The 16,591-nt window shown below is 49.1% G+C and overlaps 2 protein-coding genes and 1 long non-coding RNA gene across 6 annotated transcripts in view; 2 read left to right on the forward strand and 1 right to left on the reverse strand.

Annotated features, from left to right (window-relative positions):
* Positions 1 to 425: 425 nt before the first annotated feature.
* On the forward strand, positions 426 to 14,871 carry nsd3 (nuclear receptor binding SET domain protein 3). 4 transcript variants are annotated; one of them, XM_037257914.1, is made up of 25 exons: positions 426 to 883; positions 2,820 to 3,691; positions 4,275 to 4,514; positions 4,576 to 4,738; positions 4,809 to 4,963; positions 5,149 to 5,859; positions 6,015 to 6,177; positions 6,251 to 6,351; positions 6,668 to 6,713; positions 6,840 to 6,970; positions 7,123 to 7,248; positions 7,308 to 7,434; positions 7,497 to 7,697; positions 7,787 to 7,966; positions 8,458 to 8,604; positions 10,505 to 10,661; positions 10,761 to 10,963; positions 11,036 to 11,148; positions 11,418 to 11,567; positions 11,630 to 11,752; positions 11,837 to 11,953; positions 12,043 to 12,184; positions 12,249 to 12,355; positions 12,420 to 12,624; positions 13,155 to 14,871. In XM_037257914.1, the coding sequence occupies exons 2-25, from the start codon at positions 2,864 to 2,866 to the stop codon at positions 13,433 to 13,435; spliced, it is 4,917 nt and encodes a 1,638-aa protein (XP_037113809.1). In that variant the 5' UTR covers positions 426 to 883; positions 2,820 to 2,863; the 3' UTR covers positions 13,436 to 14,871. The 4 variants fall into 4 exon arrangements, with proteins under 4 accessions (XP_037113809.1, XP_037113812.1, XP_037113813.1 ...); XM_037257917.1 differs by having other exon boundaries at positions 427 to 883; positions 8,581 to 8,604; XM_037257916.1 differs by lacking the exon at positions 426 to 883 and adding an exon at positions 929 to 1,430.
* Positions 2,144 to 16,017, reverse strand: LOC119126716. The gene is made up of 3 exons (XR_005098689.1): positions 15,921 to 16,017; positions 2,919 to 2,921; positions 2,144 to 2,155 (listed from the first exon to the last, which is right to left on the reverse strand). It is a non-coding gene; the product is annotated as an uncharacterized LOC119126716 (long non-coding RNA).
* Positions 9,194 to 16,591, forward strand: part of plpp5 (phospholipid phosphatase 5) — a 28,434-nt gene continuing 21,036 nt past the window's right edge. Inside the window, exon 1 of the mRNA XM_037258027.1 lies at positions 9,194 to 9,574. The gene's annotated coding sequence lies outside the window, so the exon portion shown is untranslated. The remainder of the gene's footprint in view (positions 9,575 to 16,591) is intronic.

The following is a 16,591-nucleotide window of genomic DNA, read 5'->3' on the forward strand; positions in this document are numbered from 1 at the left end:
TCATTTCGATTTCTTTGTGTCTTGGCATGTGAAGAAATTGACAATAAAGCAGACTTTGACTTTGGAATTGAGAGAGCTACGTGGATGTAGCAGCATCCGATCGAGTTTCCTTCAATAAACTGTGCATTGTGCCTTTCCTTGGAGACTAGCCATTTTTAAGGGTTTCGAGTCCTAATTGTGGCAATATTGGGATTAGTGTGAGAGTTTCAAACATACATGGTTTTGGAGCGTGGGGGAATGCAGGAGAAGTGGGAGAAAAGCTGATTCTGCAGAATGATGACTTCATGAAGTCCTAATTCGAATGAATGAACCCGGCCGTGTCCTATCAAATGGGTGCTGTGCCAATAAATAGGTGTTGGGAGGCACAATGTGCATGACACCTTTTGCACAACATACTTCCTCTTTCACTTGGGTGGAGGCGTGACTGTGACCTGAAGTGCTGGCAGCTGCTGCATGGATGAAATGAACAGTAACCAACCTCCACGTCCCGATGTGCCACTTGCAGTGGCCCCTGCAGATTTAACGCCTTGGCAGTCCGTCCGTCTGTCCGTCCGTCCGTCTCTTAAGGCGCTCCCGGAGTTTGAGAAGAGCGCACCAATTTGAAAGGCTCTTGTTTTGAGCAGGGTGTCATTAAAATCTCCAGTTCTTCCGCTGAGGAAGAGCCCGGCTTTGGGATTGGGTAGCGAGCAGATAGCGTAACATCCCCCTCCTCCTCCTCTCTGTGGAGAATTGCGTTAAAACGAAAAAGGATAGGCCTGCGCTTTATCCATTTAAGAGAACCCATTTGTTGATTTTGATTTATTTCCCCCCACCCCCCCACTTCTATACAAAACGAGGACGCGTTGCTGGCTGGTGTATGTGTTTAGAATGGGACACGCTGAAGGTACTGACGTTTTTATTTGCCTGCATTTCGCGACTCCCCGTCCAAAAAAAAAATCCTGCATCTCTCCCTTCTTCTTTTTGTGCATGTTTTTGTTTGAGCGCCGCTACCGATGCATGCTCTCGTCCACCCGTCGCCGGTGCAAGCCTTTTGCAGCGGCTGCTTGCTTGCTTTTTCAAGCACATTCTCCCCAAAGCGCCAGTGATGGAGGAATAATCACGCCAGACAGGCAGCCATATTGGCAATGTACTGTTAGCTTAGCTAGCGTTAGCCTTCCCCTTTTCATCTTATTTCGTTTGCCTGCCTGCCTGCCTGCCGTGTGCTCCAACATACGCGTTGCGCTGCGCGTGTGGACACATGAAATATGCCAACACGGTTTCACGTATGCGTTCTCAGCGCCCGCCACTAAAGTTCACATGATTCCGACAATCATTTTTAGCTAGGTAGCTCGGAAGCTAACATCCCACAAGGCTACAAGATCATCATATCCAGCGAGAGAGACAATTGTCCGCGCAGATGTTTTCCCCCCGTCGATTTCCTTCACGCATCTGTAAACAAGCATTTCCGATTCACTCACTATATCCGATTTCTTTTCAGAAATCCCTTTACACGCTTTTCATGTTTTAGTGAGCGCTTCACGGCCCCCCCACACGGATGTTTACATCACCATTATCCACCTTCGTGTACACGCTGAACCTCAGGCAGCTTGCCAGCCAAGCAGCCAGGCAGCCGGCCTCTTCTTTACACTTGAAACGTAATAAAAGTGTCAACAAATTGGTGCGAAAAAGAGAGCGGATACTGCGCTTTGTTTTCTTCTCCGATAACTAACAAAACTGCCATTTGTTTGTGTTGGCCGCCAAAAACACGACGGCGTCGAGATTTACCAACAGCAAGTATTAGAAGCAAGCTCATCGGGTTTGTTATGACGACGAGTCTCTTTCGAATGAACATGCTACTGAAAGTGGGACTTTATTAAGATGACTTATTGAGACATTCACTAGTCATCGTTGATTATTCAAATTGTACGGGTGGGTGATACCTTTATGTGTATTATCATGCACAATTTACTTCTACGTAACATGTATACACTTTCCCAAGCTGAAATGGTGTGCCAGTTTGTTGATTGAAAAAAAGAATCAATCAACATTTCTGCATTTTACTTCAATCTTTTGAGTTGACTCAATATTCCTGTCAAGTGCCTTTGGTGTCCACAGAGGAATTATTCAAAGTGGCCAAACTTTTGCACAATTAATTCCGCTCCTAAAAATGCCTGATCTTTTTTTGTTCCCCCCCCCACCCCCTTTCGGATGTATCTGATTTTTGCATGTTCACAACACTAAAAGTCCTAAATACTACATACAGCATGTGTAATAAACAGTTACAATATTTGATGCATGCTTTTCTTGTTGAAAAGTGACATTTTGATGATGAATATTCTCTTTTCATGATCAACTTGACCATTTGCACGTGTTCCTGAAATTGCTGTCCACCTGTCATAATATATCGTCGATGTTTTCAGTGACATGACAGCATCTTGTCTTTGTTTGGTCCATGTTGAAACCTCTTGAAATAGTTGCGGAATAAATACTTGACATATTTGCGTCGCGGAATGTCAAACTTGTGCACCCTGTCATCGTGAGATATCAATTGTCAAGTATTTGATGTCTTTTTTTTTTTTTTTTTTGAATGATTACCGTAATTTTCGGACTATAAGTCGCGTTTTTTTTTCATAGTTTGGGTGGGGGGGCGACTTATACTCAGGAGCGACTTATATACATATATATGGGTTTTTTTTCACTTTTTTGGGCATTTTATGGCTGGTGCGACTTATACTCCGGTGCGACTTATAGTCCGAAAATTACGGTATTTTAACGCCACCTGATGTTGATATCAATCTTTAGCTCCCAAAATAACAATTTGCACGCGTCACTCCCAACAGGTCCAGTCAAAGAAAAAGAAAGTTAAGGATGCCGGAGCCCAACAATGGATTTCTCCTTCTCTTTCATGCAAGGGATCATGGGAAATACAATTCAGCAACCCCCTCAGCTTATTGACTCGGCCAACATCAGACAGGACGGCACCTGCGACACCGGCAGTGACCCGGGCGAGGATGGCGCTCCCTCCTACGATGCCAGCCTGGATGCAGATTTCTACCCGCCCTCAGCGTCCGAGGACCTGCCGCACGTCTCCAACGGCTACCCGCCGGGTCTGGGCATGTACGAACCGCAGTCCAAATTCTCCATGTACTCGCAGTTCCCCAACGGTTCGGCCAACGGCTACGGTCCCATACGCAGCTACGCCGAGCACGGGCTCCTCCTGCCGGGGGAGAGCACGGTGCTAAGGGGTCCCGGTCTGCAGGAAAGGCCCCGCTCGCCTGTTTCGCCCCCGCTGCCCACGCATCACCCGCACTTGCACCACCCCCACCATCATCACCATCACCTCCCCCACGCGCACCACTTCCTGTCAAACACGCCCCACATCCAAAGTCACCCGCAGAGCCCGCTGCCCCTGCCCACCCAGCACCACCTTCCCCACACGCCTCACATCATGACCCACACGCTGCCGCCGCTGCCGCCGCCGCCGCCGCCGCCTCCTCCTCCAGCGCCCTTGCACTTGCCCTCCTCCAGCCCTCCCCCCTCCCTGGTGGACAGTACCCCTTCCTCACAGCCTGTCCAGCCTCCTCGCAGCGCTACCACGGGAGTGCTGAAGACCAGTTCCCCTGAGATCAAGCTGAAGATTATCAAGACGTATCAGAACGGCAAAGAATTGTTTGAAACGGCACTGTGTGGAGATTTGCTGCAAGAACTGCAGGTATTGCAATCAACACTCATTATTATAGATAGAGATATCTATTTTTTTCCCGTATACGTATACATATATATATATACGTATACGTATATATTATTATATATATATGATATATATATCATATATATATGATATATATATATATCATATATATATGATATATATATATATATATCATATATATGTATATATATATATATATATATGATATATATATATATGTATAATATTTTTTAAATGAATTGTTTTGCCACTTTTTCTTTGCTTTATTAACTACTCAGGCAAGTAAACATCCATTTACAGACGGGAAGAAACACAGCTGGCGATTGTGTTAATGAGGTTTCATAGTTCCTTGTAAATCTCCTTCCCTATATTTCATTTGAACAAGTCTTTGACTGGAGGACTTAACACATTTGTTTATTTATGTTCACCATTGATAGAGCTCTCTTCGAATGGCCGCCGCCGCCGCATCTCACAATGCAACGTGAAAGCCAAATTGCATAGGGAAGATGCGGCGGCCATTATGGGATTGCGAAGGGCAACGCCGACTGATGTCCCACCGTCTCGGTCTTATTTTCATCTTCAGAAGGAATCTCAGAAGAACGAGGCGGCTCAGGTGCAGCGGCGAAACGAGAGGAAGAAGGAGAAGAGGAAAAAGAACGCAAAGTTGCAGCCGCACATCCAGGAGCAGACTTTGGAGCCTGTCCAAGGCCAGGCAGGTGCCACGGGCCAGACGGAGGACACCCACGTTCAGCCGCAGCCAAGAGAGCCTCCGCTGGAGCAGACGGAGAAGCTTCACAAGACCGTTATCCAAACTGAACCAAAGGCAAGACCTCAAAGTCTCATCTCTCGTTGCTTTGGAAGTTAAGCGGCCATTTTGTTCCCAGGTTCCAAAAGTCAATCAACCCTCAGTCATCCAAGAGACAGGCTTCTGCAAAGAGTTTGTCATTGGAGATCTAGTGTGGTCCAAGGTGGGCACCTACCCGTGGTGGCCGTGCATGGTTTCGTCCGACCCGCAAATGAAGGTCCACACGCGCATCAACACCAGAGGTAAGTGCGCGGCGGCGCTTTGTAGACAAGGATGAAGAGAAAAAGCACTCTGCTCCAATTTGACGTGCAGGCCACAGGGAGTACCACGTCCAGTTTTTTGGCAGCGTCGCCGAGCGCGCGTGGATCCACGAGAAGAGGATCGTTATATACCAGGGCAAGCAGCAGTTTGATGAGCTCCAGGCGGACACGCTGCGGAAGACCACAAACACTGTGGAAAAACACAAAGTACGTCAACGACGGGATTATTTTCTTCCTCGGCGAATGTCTTTTGTGGGCGCAGCTTCAAAGAAAATCAGTCACTTCTTATCAACATGGTGTCAAAATGGGTGGTAAAACGTCTCTTCATGGGTGTCCTGAAATAAACAAACAAACAAACCGAAATATGCTCAACTTGCCGTTTTCTTTGGCAGCTGCTGAAGCCCATCCCTCAGAGAGAGCGCGCTCAGTGGGAGGTCGGCGTGGGCCACGCAGAGGACGCCTTCCTGATGACGCGTCAGGAGCGCATCGACAACTACACTTTCATTTACGTCGACCCGCTCCCTAACGAGAACCCGGTCGCCAAGAAACCCGTGGGCCGGCCAGAGAAGCGGAACCGGCGCTCCAGCGGCTCGGCCAATAAGAAAGACGACGGGGGGCTGAAGTCGCCCGACGGAGATCAGCCGCCGAGGAGACAGCTGCCGCGTCGGCAGTGTAGTATTCCCAACGCGGAGGACGCCGATGGCTCAAACGAGAAGAAAAACTCCGGTCGTCAGTCTGACTCCCCTAAAGAGGATGCCGCTTCTGATTCGGGAGCCAAGCCGGATTCTCCGGCACCGGTCAGGGCCTGGAAAACTGCGGCGGCGAGAAAGCTCTTGCCGCTCTCCATCACCATGAAGAGGCTGAACGTGGAGATCACAAAGTGTGACTGGCCTCTCCTGCAAAAGCAAAAAATGGCTCCCTCACCTCAAAAAGAAGAAGAAGAGGAGGAGGAGGAGGAGGAGGAGCTGGAGGAGGAAGAGGAGGAGGAAGAGGAGGAAAAGGAGGAGGAGGAGGAAGAAGAAGAGGAGGAGGACGAGGAGGTGGAGGAGGGGAGAGTGGAGGGAGAAGGCAGGCAGCCTGACCTCGGCTACTGTTCACCTGAGGTGGGTCAAGCACAAGTATGAACCAGAACCAACACTGACTTGTTATCCTTTCAGCAACCAATAGCTGAATGCAAACGGTGCAAAATCACAGGCGGACCACATTCTTTGTCCTCACACTCCAAAACGCTGTCGGCTCTGTGTGTCGGCGTCGGCAGGAAAACCGAGCCAAACCCGAGGCCAGTCCCGAAGAGGACGAAGATGTGGACGATATGGAGGAAGAAGGGGAGGAGAGAAGAGAATCTCCCGCCAGTCGGAGGAGCGAAGAAGGCGGAACGCAGCCCGCTTCCTCTCCTGGCTCTCAGCACAGCAGTCCACACGGTTTGGAGAAGATTTTCGGGGGGCACGCCGCACCACGCCGCCCAGCTCAATGTTTGTTTTCGCGCTCGTTCAGGTTCTCAAGAGAGGAAGCTGCAGCGGCGCTCGGTCAGGAGCAGGTCGGAGTCGGAGAGAGGCAATGACCCCGTCCCCAAAAAGAAAACCAAAAAGGATCAGGTATCCAGACCAGATTGCAGTCTTGTTTTGACCTTTAAAAACATTTTCAACAACAGGAGGATCTGTTGTGGTACATTTGAAAATGCAAAGCAAAACCTAGGACACTGACTTTTAAATATGCAATGAGACGCTTTATAAATAGACCACACAGCCGTCAGCTTCTCTTTTCACGACATGACGTCAAAGGAAAATGCATTATGCGATTTATGATCCGTACATCCAGATTGTCGATGCCAATTCTTGTTCCGTTCCTGGAGACTAATGTCAAAGCAGCAGCGGCAGCCACTCGACGCTTTATTTCACCATCTCATTTCAGGCCGAAATGGCGCCGGAGGCCACACCAAGGGCGGGATCCCAGAAAGGTTGGTCCTTGCTTGCTTCCTTGCTTGCTTCCTTGCTTGCTTGCTTCCTTCCTTGCTTGCTCCCTTGCTTCCGCTTTTGCCTCCATTTCGGATCTTTTCCTGAATTGCGTTCTTGCCATGGCCTAGGAGCCAGCGAGATATCGGACGCCTGTAAACCGCTGAAGAAACGCAGTCGAGCATCCACCGACGTGGAGATGGCGTCCTCTCAGTATCGAGACACGTCGGATTCCGACTCCAGAGGCCTCAATGATCCGCAGGTAGGCTCGGAGAAGAAGAGCTGATTGGGATGGCATTTCAATGAGAAAATCGGATTTGAGATAGCAATGAGCTCATCTATTGCTAGGCACCACTTGTGAAACATGTCATCCGTCACACGCACCGTAACGGCAAGCCGTTGTCCTTCTCTAAGGGTTTATTCGGGAAGAGTCTGGATAGTCCGGCCGCTGCAGATGCGGATGCCTCAGACACTCAATCTGTGGACTCCGGCCTGTCCCGTCAGGACGGTAGCACCGGGAAGAGGGACACCGTCTGCCAGGTCGACACCAATGAGGGACAATTTTGCAAATCTTCATCTCATCACTTCTTTCCGTGTAGATATGCGAGGTGTACGCCGAGAATTTGGTGGCGTGCGAAGGAGACTGCAACAGGCAGTTCCACCTCGAGTGTCTCGGTCTACCGTCCCTACCTGAAGGAAAGTTTGCGTGCCTGGAATGTCGAAACGGTAAGTGAGTGGACGGCGGCGTGGTGACGCATCCTCAGTCTTTCCCGAGCCCTTCTTTTTAGGCACTCACCCGTGCTTCAGCTGTAAGGAAGCCAGCCAGGAGGTGAGGCGTTGTTCCGTGACCGGATGCGGATGTTACTACCATGAGGATTGCGTCCGAAAACTCCCGGGCGTTACGAGCGGCTCGGGCGGAGGCTTCAGTTGCCCTCAGCACAGCTGCGCCACCTGCTGTCTGGAGCGAGACCTGCAGCGAGCTAGCAAAGGTGAAGCCGCCGTGACTGAGTGACGGACGGACTGTGAATTCTTGTTGGGTGAGTCTGCCCTGGTGTCAACTTGACTGTCCGGCGTCTAGGTCGCCTGATGCGTTGCATCCGCTGCCCGCTGGCGTATCACACAGGCGACAGCTGCGTGGCGGCGGGCAGCGCCATCCTCACACACCACATCATGATCTGCAGCAGCCACGGCAGCACCAAGCGCAACGGCCTCCAAACGTCCCCCGTCAACGTGGGCTGGTGCTTCCTGTGCGCCAGAGGTAAGCCCCGCCCCAAAGAATTAGCACGCATGGATGGATGGAGTATCTTATCCTTCGAACTCGGGGACTTGTGATATTTCTCCATGGCGTATTCGCTGTCGGGAAGGAAGCCTTTTTGTTTTTTGTGTGTGGGTTTTTTTTTCCCCCTTACGTTCCGTTGCTAAATGCGATTTGACGTTTGCCAAGCCTGTTCCTTTGCACTCACTCCGCTTGAAAGATTCCCGGACGTCGACGTCAACAACCGTCCATGGCCCCTTTCTTTCTTTCTTTCTTTCTTTCCTTCCTTCCTTCCTTCCTTTTGTAAACAAGTCCAGCGTTTGCGGTTTGACATGTTTCTTACTTGTGTCGTGAGTATGCGTGAGAGACGGTGCGTGTCCTTTCTCTCTTTTTGGGTGATTTCTTCTTCTTCTTCTTTTGGTTTTGTTCTTTTGTCTTGATTTCTAAGTGTGACTGCGGCTCACCCCCCGTCTCTTCCTGTGTGTCTTGTGTAGGGCTGTTAGTGCAAGACCTTACTGACACCATATTAAGTTCATATGCCTATAAGTCCCACTACCTTCTGACCGAGTCAAATCGTGCTGAGTTGAAATTACCTATGATTCCCTCTCCTTCGTCAGCTACCAAAAAGAATGTTGGCAAAGGTAACTGAACCGTTTTTCTCTTTCTCCCGCGCTGGTTTGTGTTTGTATTGTGCCTGCTCCCATCCCGATCACTTTCTCCTTTTATTTTGAATGCCGCTTTTGGGTGGGTGGGTGGTTGCCATCTTAATTGAGCGCTTCCATCTGCGGTCGATTGCCATGCCGTGCAGAGTTGTGCATTGAATCAATAACCTCAGCCTGAATCCCTTTGAATTAACACGGAACTCTGGGTCGCATGCAAAACACATCTAATCTTGTTGAAAAGTGCCTGTTGGCTTCACCAAAGGGAAATATATATGGATATATATTTGTATTCTTCCATCCGGTTTTGATTGTCATCATCACTCAGTGACCAAATTCCCCAAAAGAGTGCTGAAACAACGCTCTGAAAAATGCAATGGCATATGTTTCCCTTTTTGTTTTCCTTTTTCGTTTTAAACACTTTTAATCTTGTTGAAAAACACAAACATGCCATCGATTCCATTCAAATAGTCTACTATGGCACTTCCCCATAGGCATCTCTGCTGCTTCTGAGGCCTCCAGGGAGCAGTGTGTTGCACTCATGCAGGTAGATTTGGTGAAAAGAAGGCAGCATTAGAACTAGGCGTTGTTTTGTAGTGTAGAAAGTTTGTTAGTATTGTTATGTCATCTATTGTCTCTACAATATAGAATGATTTGAAATAGAAAGAAATGTGACGATGATGAATGGCCTCTCGTTTCTATGCATTGCCCTGCCCTGGGCAATGCGGTAGTGTCCGATTTTCTCCACATCTGCTCAAACAAAAAGAGATCAATTCACTCAACATGCATTTCTTCATTCATTGTTATTCCTATTTGTCGGTGAAAGCAACAGGTTGTCCGCCATCAACGGCACTTGCATGCGGCCCATTGCGCAGTGACTCGCAAATGCTGCCCGGTTTCAGAACATGGACGGACGGCAGTATAGCGCAATGAGGCTGGATGCGCTGCGTTGGTTCATGCTCTCTCTCTCTCTCTCGCTCTGTGTGTGTATGTGTGTGTGTGTTGGGGGGGGGGGGGGGGGGGTTGGAGGTGCACTGCTTCTCTGCTTGAGCACCGTGGCGGCCTTCTTTTATTTACGCAAAAGGCCGTGTCCTGCTTCAACCCTGACCTCAATTGTAAGTTTTGTTTCTGACTGAAATTGTCAGTCGGGGCACATCTCCTCCTACCTATTTGGACACCTTTGACCTGCTTTGGATGGAATGAAATCACAATTTGGAAATAAGTACAGGCCGAGTTTCGAGTGAAACGAGCGAGAGAGACTTCAATGATGCGTTATTGGCCTCGAATGACTTGTGAAAATTCCATACAAGCAAGGTGCAGTATGTGTGATGGGGAACACTTTGCTTTATTGGCAGGACTGCATGCCTGCTTTTTGTTTTGATTTTCAACCCCTGATCACTGGCTGTTTGGAGTCCGCCCGTGTTGCCGCTGCTGCATGTGTATCCGCTCGACCAGCCCTCGGTACGCTACGCTACGCTACGCTACGGCGCTCTGAATCTCATTGCAAGACGTGCGATAACCGATGTGTGGAAACCACCACCATTTCCACCCTCCTTGGTGGCACCTGGTGGTTGTCATTGAGTACAGCAAGGGTACTAAATTGTGAAATCAAAGTGAATTTTTCCCATTCTGATTTGGCTTTTGAGGCAGCTGAACTTGAGATTTGCCCACTTTGGAGGTTCCACTCTTCCTGAGGCTTTTTGATATCTTTCACAATGGCTGCTCTGCCAACGAGATTCAGAGTTTGTCAAGCTTTGAAATTCTTAAAGCCTAATGATACCCCCCCCCCCTGCCCCCTCTCTTTGCATACTCATTTCCCATATCAAACACACACGCACACACACTCATGTCCGTGTCCATCCATCCATACAAACAACTGTAGGAGGCAAGTTGCTGTGCTGCGACTCGTGCCCGGCTTCCTTCCACCCCGAGTGTTTGGAGATGGAGATGCCCGAGGGGCCTTGGTCCTGCAGTGATTGTAGGGCTGGCAAAAAACCTCACTACAAACAAATTGTCTGGGTCAAACTGGGAAACTACAGGTATGCACACACACACACACACACACTCAATGAGAAAGGGCCATGTTGTCCGATTCCTGCGCACGGCGCTTGGGCTCCTTTTTACCCTCGTCTCGCAAGGTGGTGGCCGGCGGAGATCTGCAACCCTCGTTTGGTGCCGTCCAACATCCAGAGCCTTCGTCACGACGTGGGCGACTTCCCGGTCTTTTTCTTCGGTTCGCACGACTACTACTGGATCAATCAGGGCCGCGTCTTCCCTTACGTGGAGAACGACAAAAACTTTGTCAGCGGTCAGATCAACATCAACAAGACTTTCAAGAAAGGTAATGGAGCGCAGGTTCTGGAAGGCCTGACCGTCGAATCCTTTCTGACAACATGTTGTCGGGGTGTTTCAGCTCTGGATGAAGCAGCCCGGAGGTTTCAGGAGCTCAAGGCCCAGAGGGAGAGCAGGGAGGCTTTAGAGCAGGAGCGCAACTCTCGCAAACCGCCACCCTACAAATTCATCAAGGTAAGAGCAAATCATATGTATCATGGCATCACTTCTCAATGAGCTCAGTTGCTAGCAAGCGCTCCGGTTTAAAACCGAGCCCTGAGGAACCGGAGGCTCCACCCTTTCCTGACATCACAAAATAACAACAAAGTGCCCTTCAGTCAAATTGTTGAGCCATGCAGGCTCTCCAGGGCCACAATTTGGACATCCTCTCTCTCTCTCTCTCTCTCTCTCATGTCCTCCGCTTTGGTGAGGCGTTGCTAGTAAATTGTCATTTCCTGTGCTAGTCCAACAAAGCCGTGGGCAAAGTGCAAATGCACGTGGCCGCCGACTTGTCGGAAATCCCTCGCTGCAACTGCCGGCCTGCCGACGAGCACCCGTGCGGCCTGGACTCTCAGTGTCTCAACCGCGTGCTCCAGTACGAGTGTCACCCTCAGGTCCGTTGCACTCGCCGTCCTTTCCCAGTGGCGCCTGCTAACCTCCTCGCCTGGCGCCGCAGGTATGTCCCGCGGGAGACAATTGCGAGAACCAGTGTTTCTCCAAGCGCCTGTATGCCGAGACGGAGGTGATAAAGACGGAGGGCCGAGGATGGGGCCTCCGAACAAACCAGGCTCTGAGAAAGGTACGGCTCTGAGAAAGAAACGGCGAGGCTGAATGTCTTCACATTTGCCAAGCGCAAATGGCCCTTCGTAAACGTTCTCTCCAGGGTGACTTTGTGATCGAGTACGTCGGAGAAGTCATCGACTCGGACGAGTGCCAGCAGCGAATCAAACGCGCCCATGAAAACCACGTCACCAACTTCTACATGCTAACCTTGACTAAGGTAACACCATTGAGGGGGAAAAGAAAGTGAGAAAAAAAAAACCACACCATCTCCTCAACCGACGTCATGCGCATCTTTGCGTACGTCAGGATCGCGTGATCGACGCCGGTCCGAAAGGGAATTCGTCGCGGTTCATTAACCACAGCTGCAGCCCCAACTGCGAAACCCAAAAGTGGACGGTCAACGGCGACGTCCGCATCGGACTCTTTGCTCTCTGCGATATCGAAGCTGGTGAGTTGGCGTTCATCCGGGTCGGAGGAGTCGAATGAAAGTCTGTCTTCCTGTCTCTGCGCAGGCGCGGAGATGACCTTCAATTATAACCTGCACTGCGTGGGCAACAGGAGAACATCTTGCCGCTGCGGATCGGACAACTGCTCAGGTTTCCTCGGGGTGCAGCCGACCGTAAGCGCACGTGCCGCTCGGCCAAATTGTCCTTGCCGTCTTTTCATTGTCTCGCAAATCCCAGAGTGCTGTGGTGCAGGAGAAAGAGGAGAAGGCCAGGAATGCCAAGCTGCGGCAGAAAAAGCGCAAGCTGCGCCTGGAGGGCAAACACGCGCACGACTACTTCTGCTTTAACTGCGGAGAGGGAGGAGAGCTGGTGATGTGCGACAGGAAGGAGTGTCCCAAAGCGTACCACCTGCTGTGTCTCAACCTCAGCAAGCCGCCATATGGTGAGCAAATCTCTCCATCCAGTCTTCCAAAAGAACTGAAAGCATGGAGCTTCTCTTCCAATCTGGACACGCAACCATAGCGTTGGTTGGTTGGTTGGTTGGTTGGTTGGTTGGTTGGTTGGTTGGTTGGTTGGTTGGTTGGTTGGTTGGTTGGTTGGTTGGTTGCTTGGTTGCTTGGTTGGTTGGTTGCTTGGTTGCTTGGTTGCTTGGTTGTTTGCTTGGTTGCTTGGTTGCTTGGTTGGTTGTTTGCTTGGTTGGTTGCTTGGTTGGTTGCTTGGTTGGTTGCTTGGTTGGTTGCTTGGTTGGTTGCTTGGTTGGTTGCTTGGTTGGTTGCTTGGTCGGTCGGTCGGTCCATGATATCGTTATTATTCACGAGGGCACAACGATGATTATGAATGCACATGAAATATTAAATATGCAATAAAACCAGCAGCTTGCTATCGAACAGGGATCTGTTTAGCGATGAAGGCTTTTTTTTTTGCTGCTCATCCTGACACTTGGATCTTTTTGCTTTTGCCGCCCGTTGGCAGGTCGTTGGGAGTGTCCCTGGCACGACTGCAGCATCTGCGGCGCGCCGGCCTCGTCGCTGTGTGACTTCTGCCCTCGTTCCTTCTGCCCGGATCACGAGGAGGGGGCGCTTAGCGCTTCCTCGCTGGAGGGCCGGCCCTGTTGTTCCGGCCACAACCCGCTCAGCCCCTTGGGCTCTAGCCCCGGTTCTGCTAAGCCGCCATCTTCTTCTCTGAGCCCCGTCACGGTCAAAGAGGAACCGCAAGGAGACGATGTGGCGCCCTCGTTACCTCGTTCGCTGTAAAGCGCACTCCTGGCTGGCGTTCCGCCCACCTGCGCTGGCTAAAGGGAATATATTCCGATTTTTGTTGTTGTGGTTTTTTTTTCCTCCCTGGCTGGCGCCGAGACACGTCAAAGAACTGATGTGGCAAGCGCTGTGAGATTGGAAGAGGCCAGGACATGCGGCGGCGTTCTCCGCTTCTCCGGCCGGCTATAAAACACCCACCGCTCGGCTCCAAGACCAACACCTCGTTTTGGAATAATCCCGAGTGTTGCCAGTAGCTGTCTCTTTGAAGGGAGTGAAGCGAGGTGGAGGGTGGGGACGCGGCCCCGTGCCGCCCCGTGCCGCCACGCCATGCCAAGCCACGCCACGCCACGCCGTTCCTCCTCCTGTTGACCTGCTGTACGCCACGGCGGTGGCTGGCGTCTCTCACACACACACACACACACACACACACACTTGGGCTGCCTCACGTGACACGCCCTCCCCTTCCTCAAACTGGAGGGGCGACACTTTGTGCAATTGTTTTTTTAGGCCCACACTACATTCCAACATTCCTTTAACCATGTTTTTGATATACTTCTGGTGATAGATGAATATAATTGTATACATATCTATGTTTGTTCATGTTTACAGGCAGATTTTTCTCACTTCATCTCAGTGAGTGGTGTATTTCTTTGTTTTTAGGTGTTGCGCAGAGCTCCTTGTGAAAATCGTCCTATTAAGGTGAAATACTGTATCATGATATATATATAGCGTACTGGTATAACATGACACTTGTGACTTTTTCTTTGCTCATTCACCTGTACATAATTGGCTCATGATATTGTAAAGTACTTAGCAACGGGGAGGCACCGCCCAGTCTCCACACTTGATTTTGAACACGAAAAGGGGGGCCGGGCCGGGCCGGGCCGGGCCGAGCCAGTGAGCACTGCTATCCGAGTAGCGTTAATCAGCCTTAAGGGATGACTTTAGGAACTACTGCCCAGATCCGTTCCAGTAACGTTTGTGTACTGTGACCGTTTGATTTCTGATGTTTTTTGCCAAAACTTCTCTGAAAAGCACTTTCACACGCCTCGTCATTACACTTTTTCGTTAGCTCGCGTACGTATATACAGAAATGTATATTAAAGGAACATAAGTGTTTTGAAAATGGATACCTCTTCTTCTGGCAGTGACATAAGAATTTCAAATGTGTTGTGACCAAAAAGAAAAAATCTGTTTTGGGGCGGCAAAATTTAAATGACCGCCAGCCTCGTGTTGAAGAAATCATGAATCGCTACCATGATACACAGTCCAGTAAGTATAGTGTACAAAATACAACCTGTACAGTGTTTTTAAATTGCTCATCTGTCGAATCTTTTGTATTTATTGCACCACATTTTATACCAATTGCTTTGTCAAACACCAGTGCAGTACTCCCTGTTACCACCGTGTGACATTTGAAAAGAGGGAAAAAAAAGAAGGGGTATTATTCGACTTGTAATTAGTGCATACTTTTTGTTGTTTCTACATAGGTGTAATGATTCCACATTAGCCGCTGCTCATGTGTGGTGACTGTATTTGCTGTTTAAAGCAGTTCAGTATTGCAATGTTTCCCCCCGGGTACTTTGTTGGTGATTGGTGACACTTAAGTTAGTGTCAACGCCGAGCAACTTATTAAGGACGTTTTGTGTCAAAGAGGTCAAAAAGAGTGGGGGGTGCCAATTGACAGCGGACAAATTCTGGCTTCAGTTAAACGGGCCATGTCTCCTTCATGTTGTTTTTGCACTTCTTTTCATTTGTTTTGCCATTTTCCCTCAGTGGTGTACAGTGCCATGAAAAAGTATTTGCCCCCCCCTTGTCAACCTTTTTTTTTTTTGCCTAGTTTCCTCATTTGAATGTTTTCCATCATCATACAAGCGGGATGAATGGTATGGGGTTGGCTTATTGTTGAGTCACAAACACTGACCGTAGCTGAGGCGAGGGAGGCGCCCCCACGTTGCCCCAGGTCTTTGCTGTGCTGTAGGCTTGTTTTTCTCGGCCGTTGAGTGCGTTTTCTTCACTCTTTGTTGGTTGTCTGGGGTCCTCCTGCTTTCGGAATGGCTTTCTAACCCTTTCCAGCAGTCTGACTTGGCTGTTGTTGAATTTCTTTGGATGGCAGCTTTTTGTGATCTTATGGCCGACTTCATTTTCTCAGACGCGTGTGTGCGCGTTACATCTTGCTCTGATGTTTACATTTGTTTGATGATACTTAATGTGGGGGGAAAATAAGAGAGAATTTGAGGAGAGGGCAACATTTTCTCGGCACAGTACACAACTTTTGTCCTCTCCACGTAGTCATCGGTCATCAAGGTTCATTTAACAGCCAAGCATGTCACCACCCAAACTTGAATGTTATTCTTTATTCGTGTGGTCTATTAAGTGTGGACAACAGGCTTTTTTTGTCGTTGTGGAATCATGATAGCATGACTGGTCTCTGTTTTTTCAAGGCGACTGTTAAGCTGAACTGCACGTTTGAGTTTTAAACAGCATTATTGTGTTCCTTTATTCTATTTTTTTGAGAATAAAAACAGCGGCCTTTTTGTTTTTGCACTTGTGATTGCATGACATCGTTAAGTGCCATTTTCCAGTGGCAGCATTACAACGCAATCATTTGTATGTTGCATCATTTCATTTGCTTCAAAAAACAACAACTCACGTTTTGTTTATTAGTGCCATTCATTTGTGGAAAGTCCCCCCAGCATGTTTGTTCCTTTGTTGGTGACCCGGAAAGCTTCAGAGTGACTTCAGAGCATCATGGAATTCTTTTTTTTTTTTTAAAAACCACCCTTAGTGCTTCAAAGTTTCTGCTCCTCTTTTTTGGTGCAATTTTGCTGACTGATGTTGAGTTTTTGGTTGACACGGGCAGTCCGAGAAGAATTGGTGTTGTGCTGAATAAAAACTCACTTGCAAAAAGCACTCCATTGTTTTTGTAGTAGAATACATTTGAGTTACTAACTGGGGTCATATCTATCTCTCTTGGTGTTGCTTCAGTGAAAAACGTGGATGAACACGAGCACCATGTTGATTACTGTTGAACCTGTGTTACTGCATATTGTTGGCAAACCTGTAAATAGTCTTGCATCGTATTTGCATAGGATCATGTTACTGTGGCGTGCTATTTTTGTTTGATTTTTCGGCTTGTACAATTCCGCTTAT

The sequence above is a fragment of the Syngnathus acus genome, chromosome 9 (assembly GCF_901709675.1).
Source record: "Syngnathus acus chromosome 9, fSynAcu1.2, whole genome shotgun sequence".
Taxonomy (NCBI): domain Eukaryota; kingdom Metazoa; phylum Chordata; class Actinopteri; order Syngnathiformes; family Syngnathidae; genus Syngnathus; species Syngnathus acus.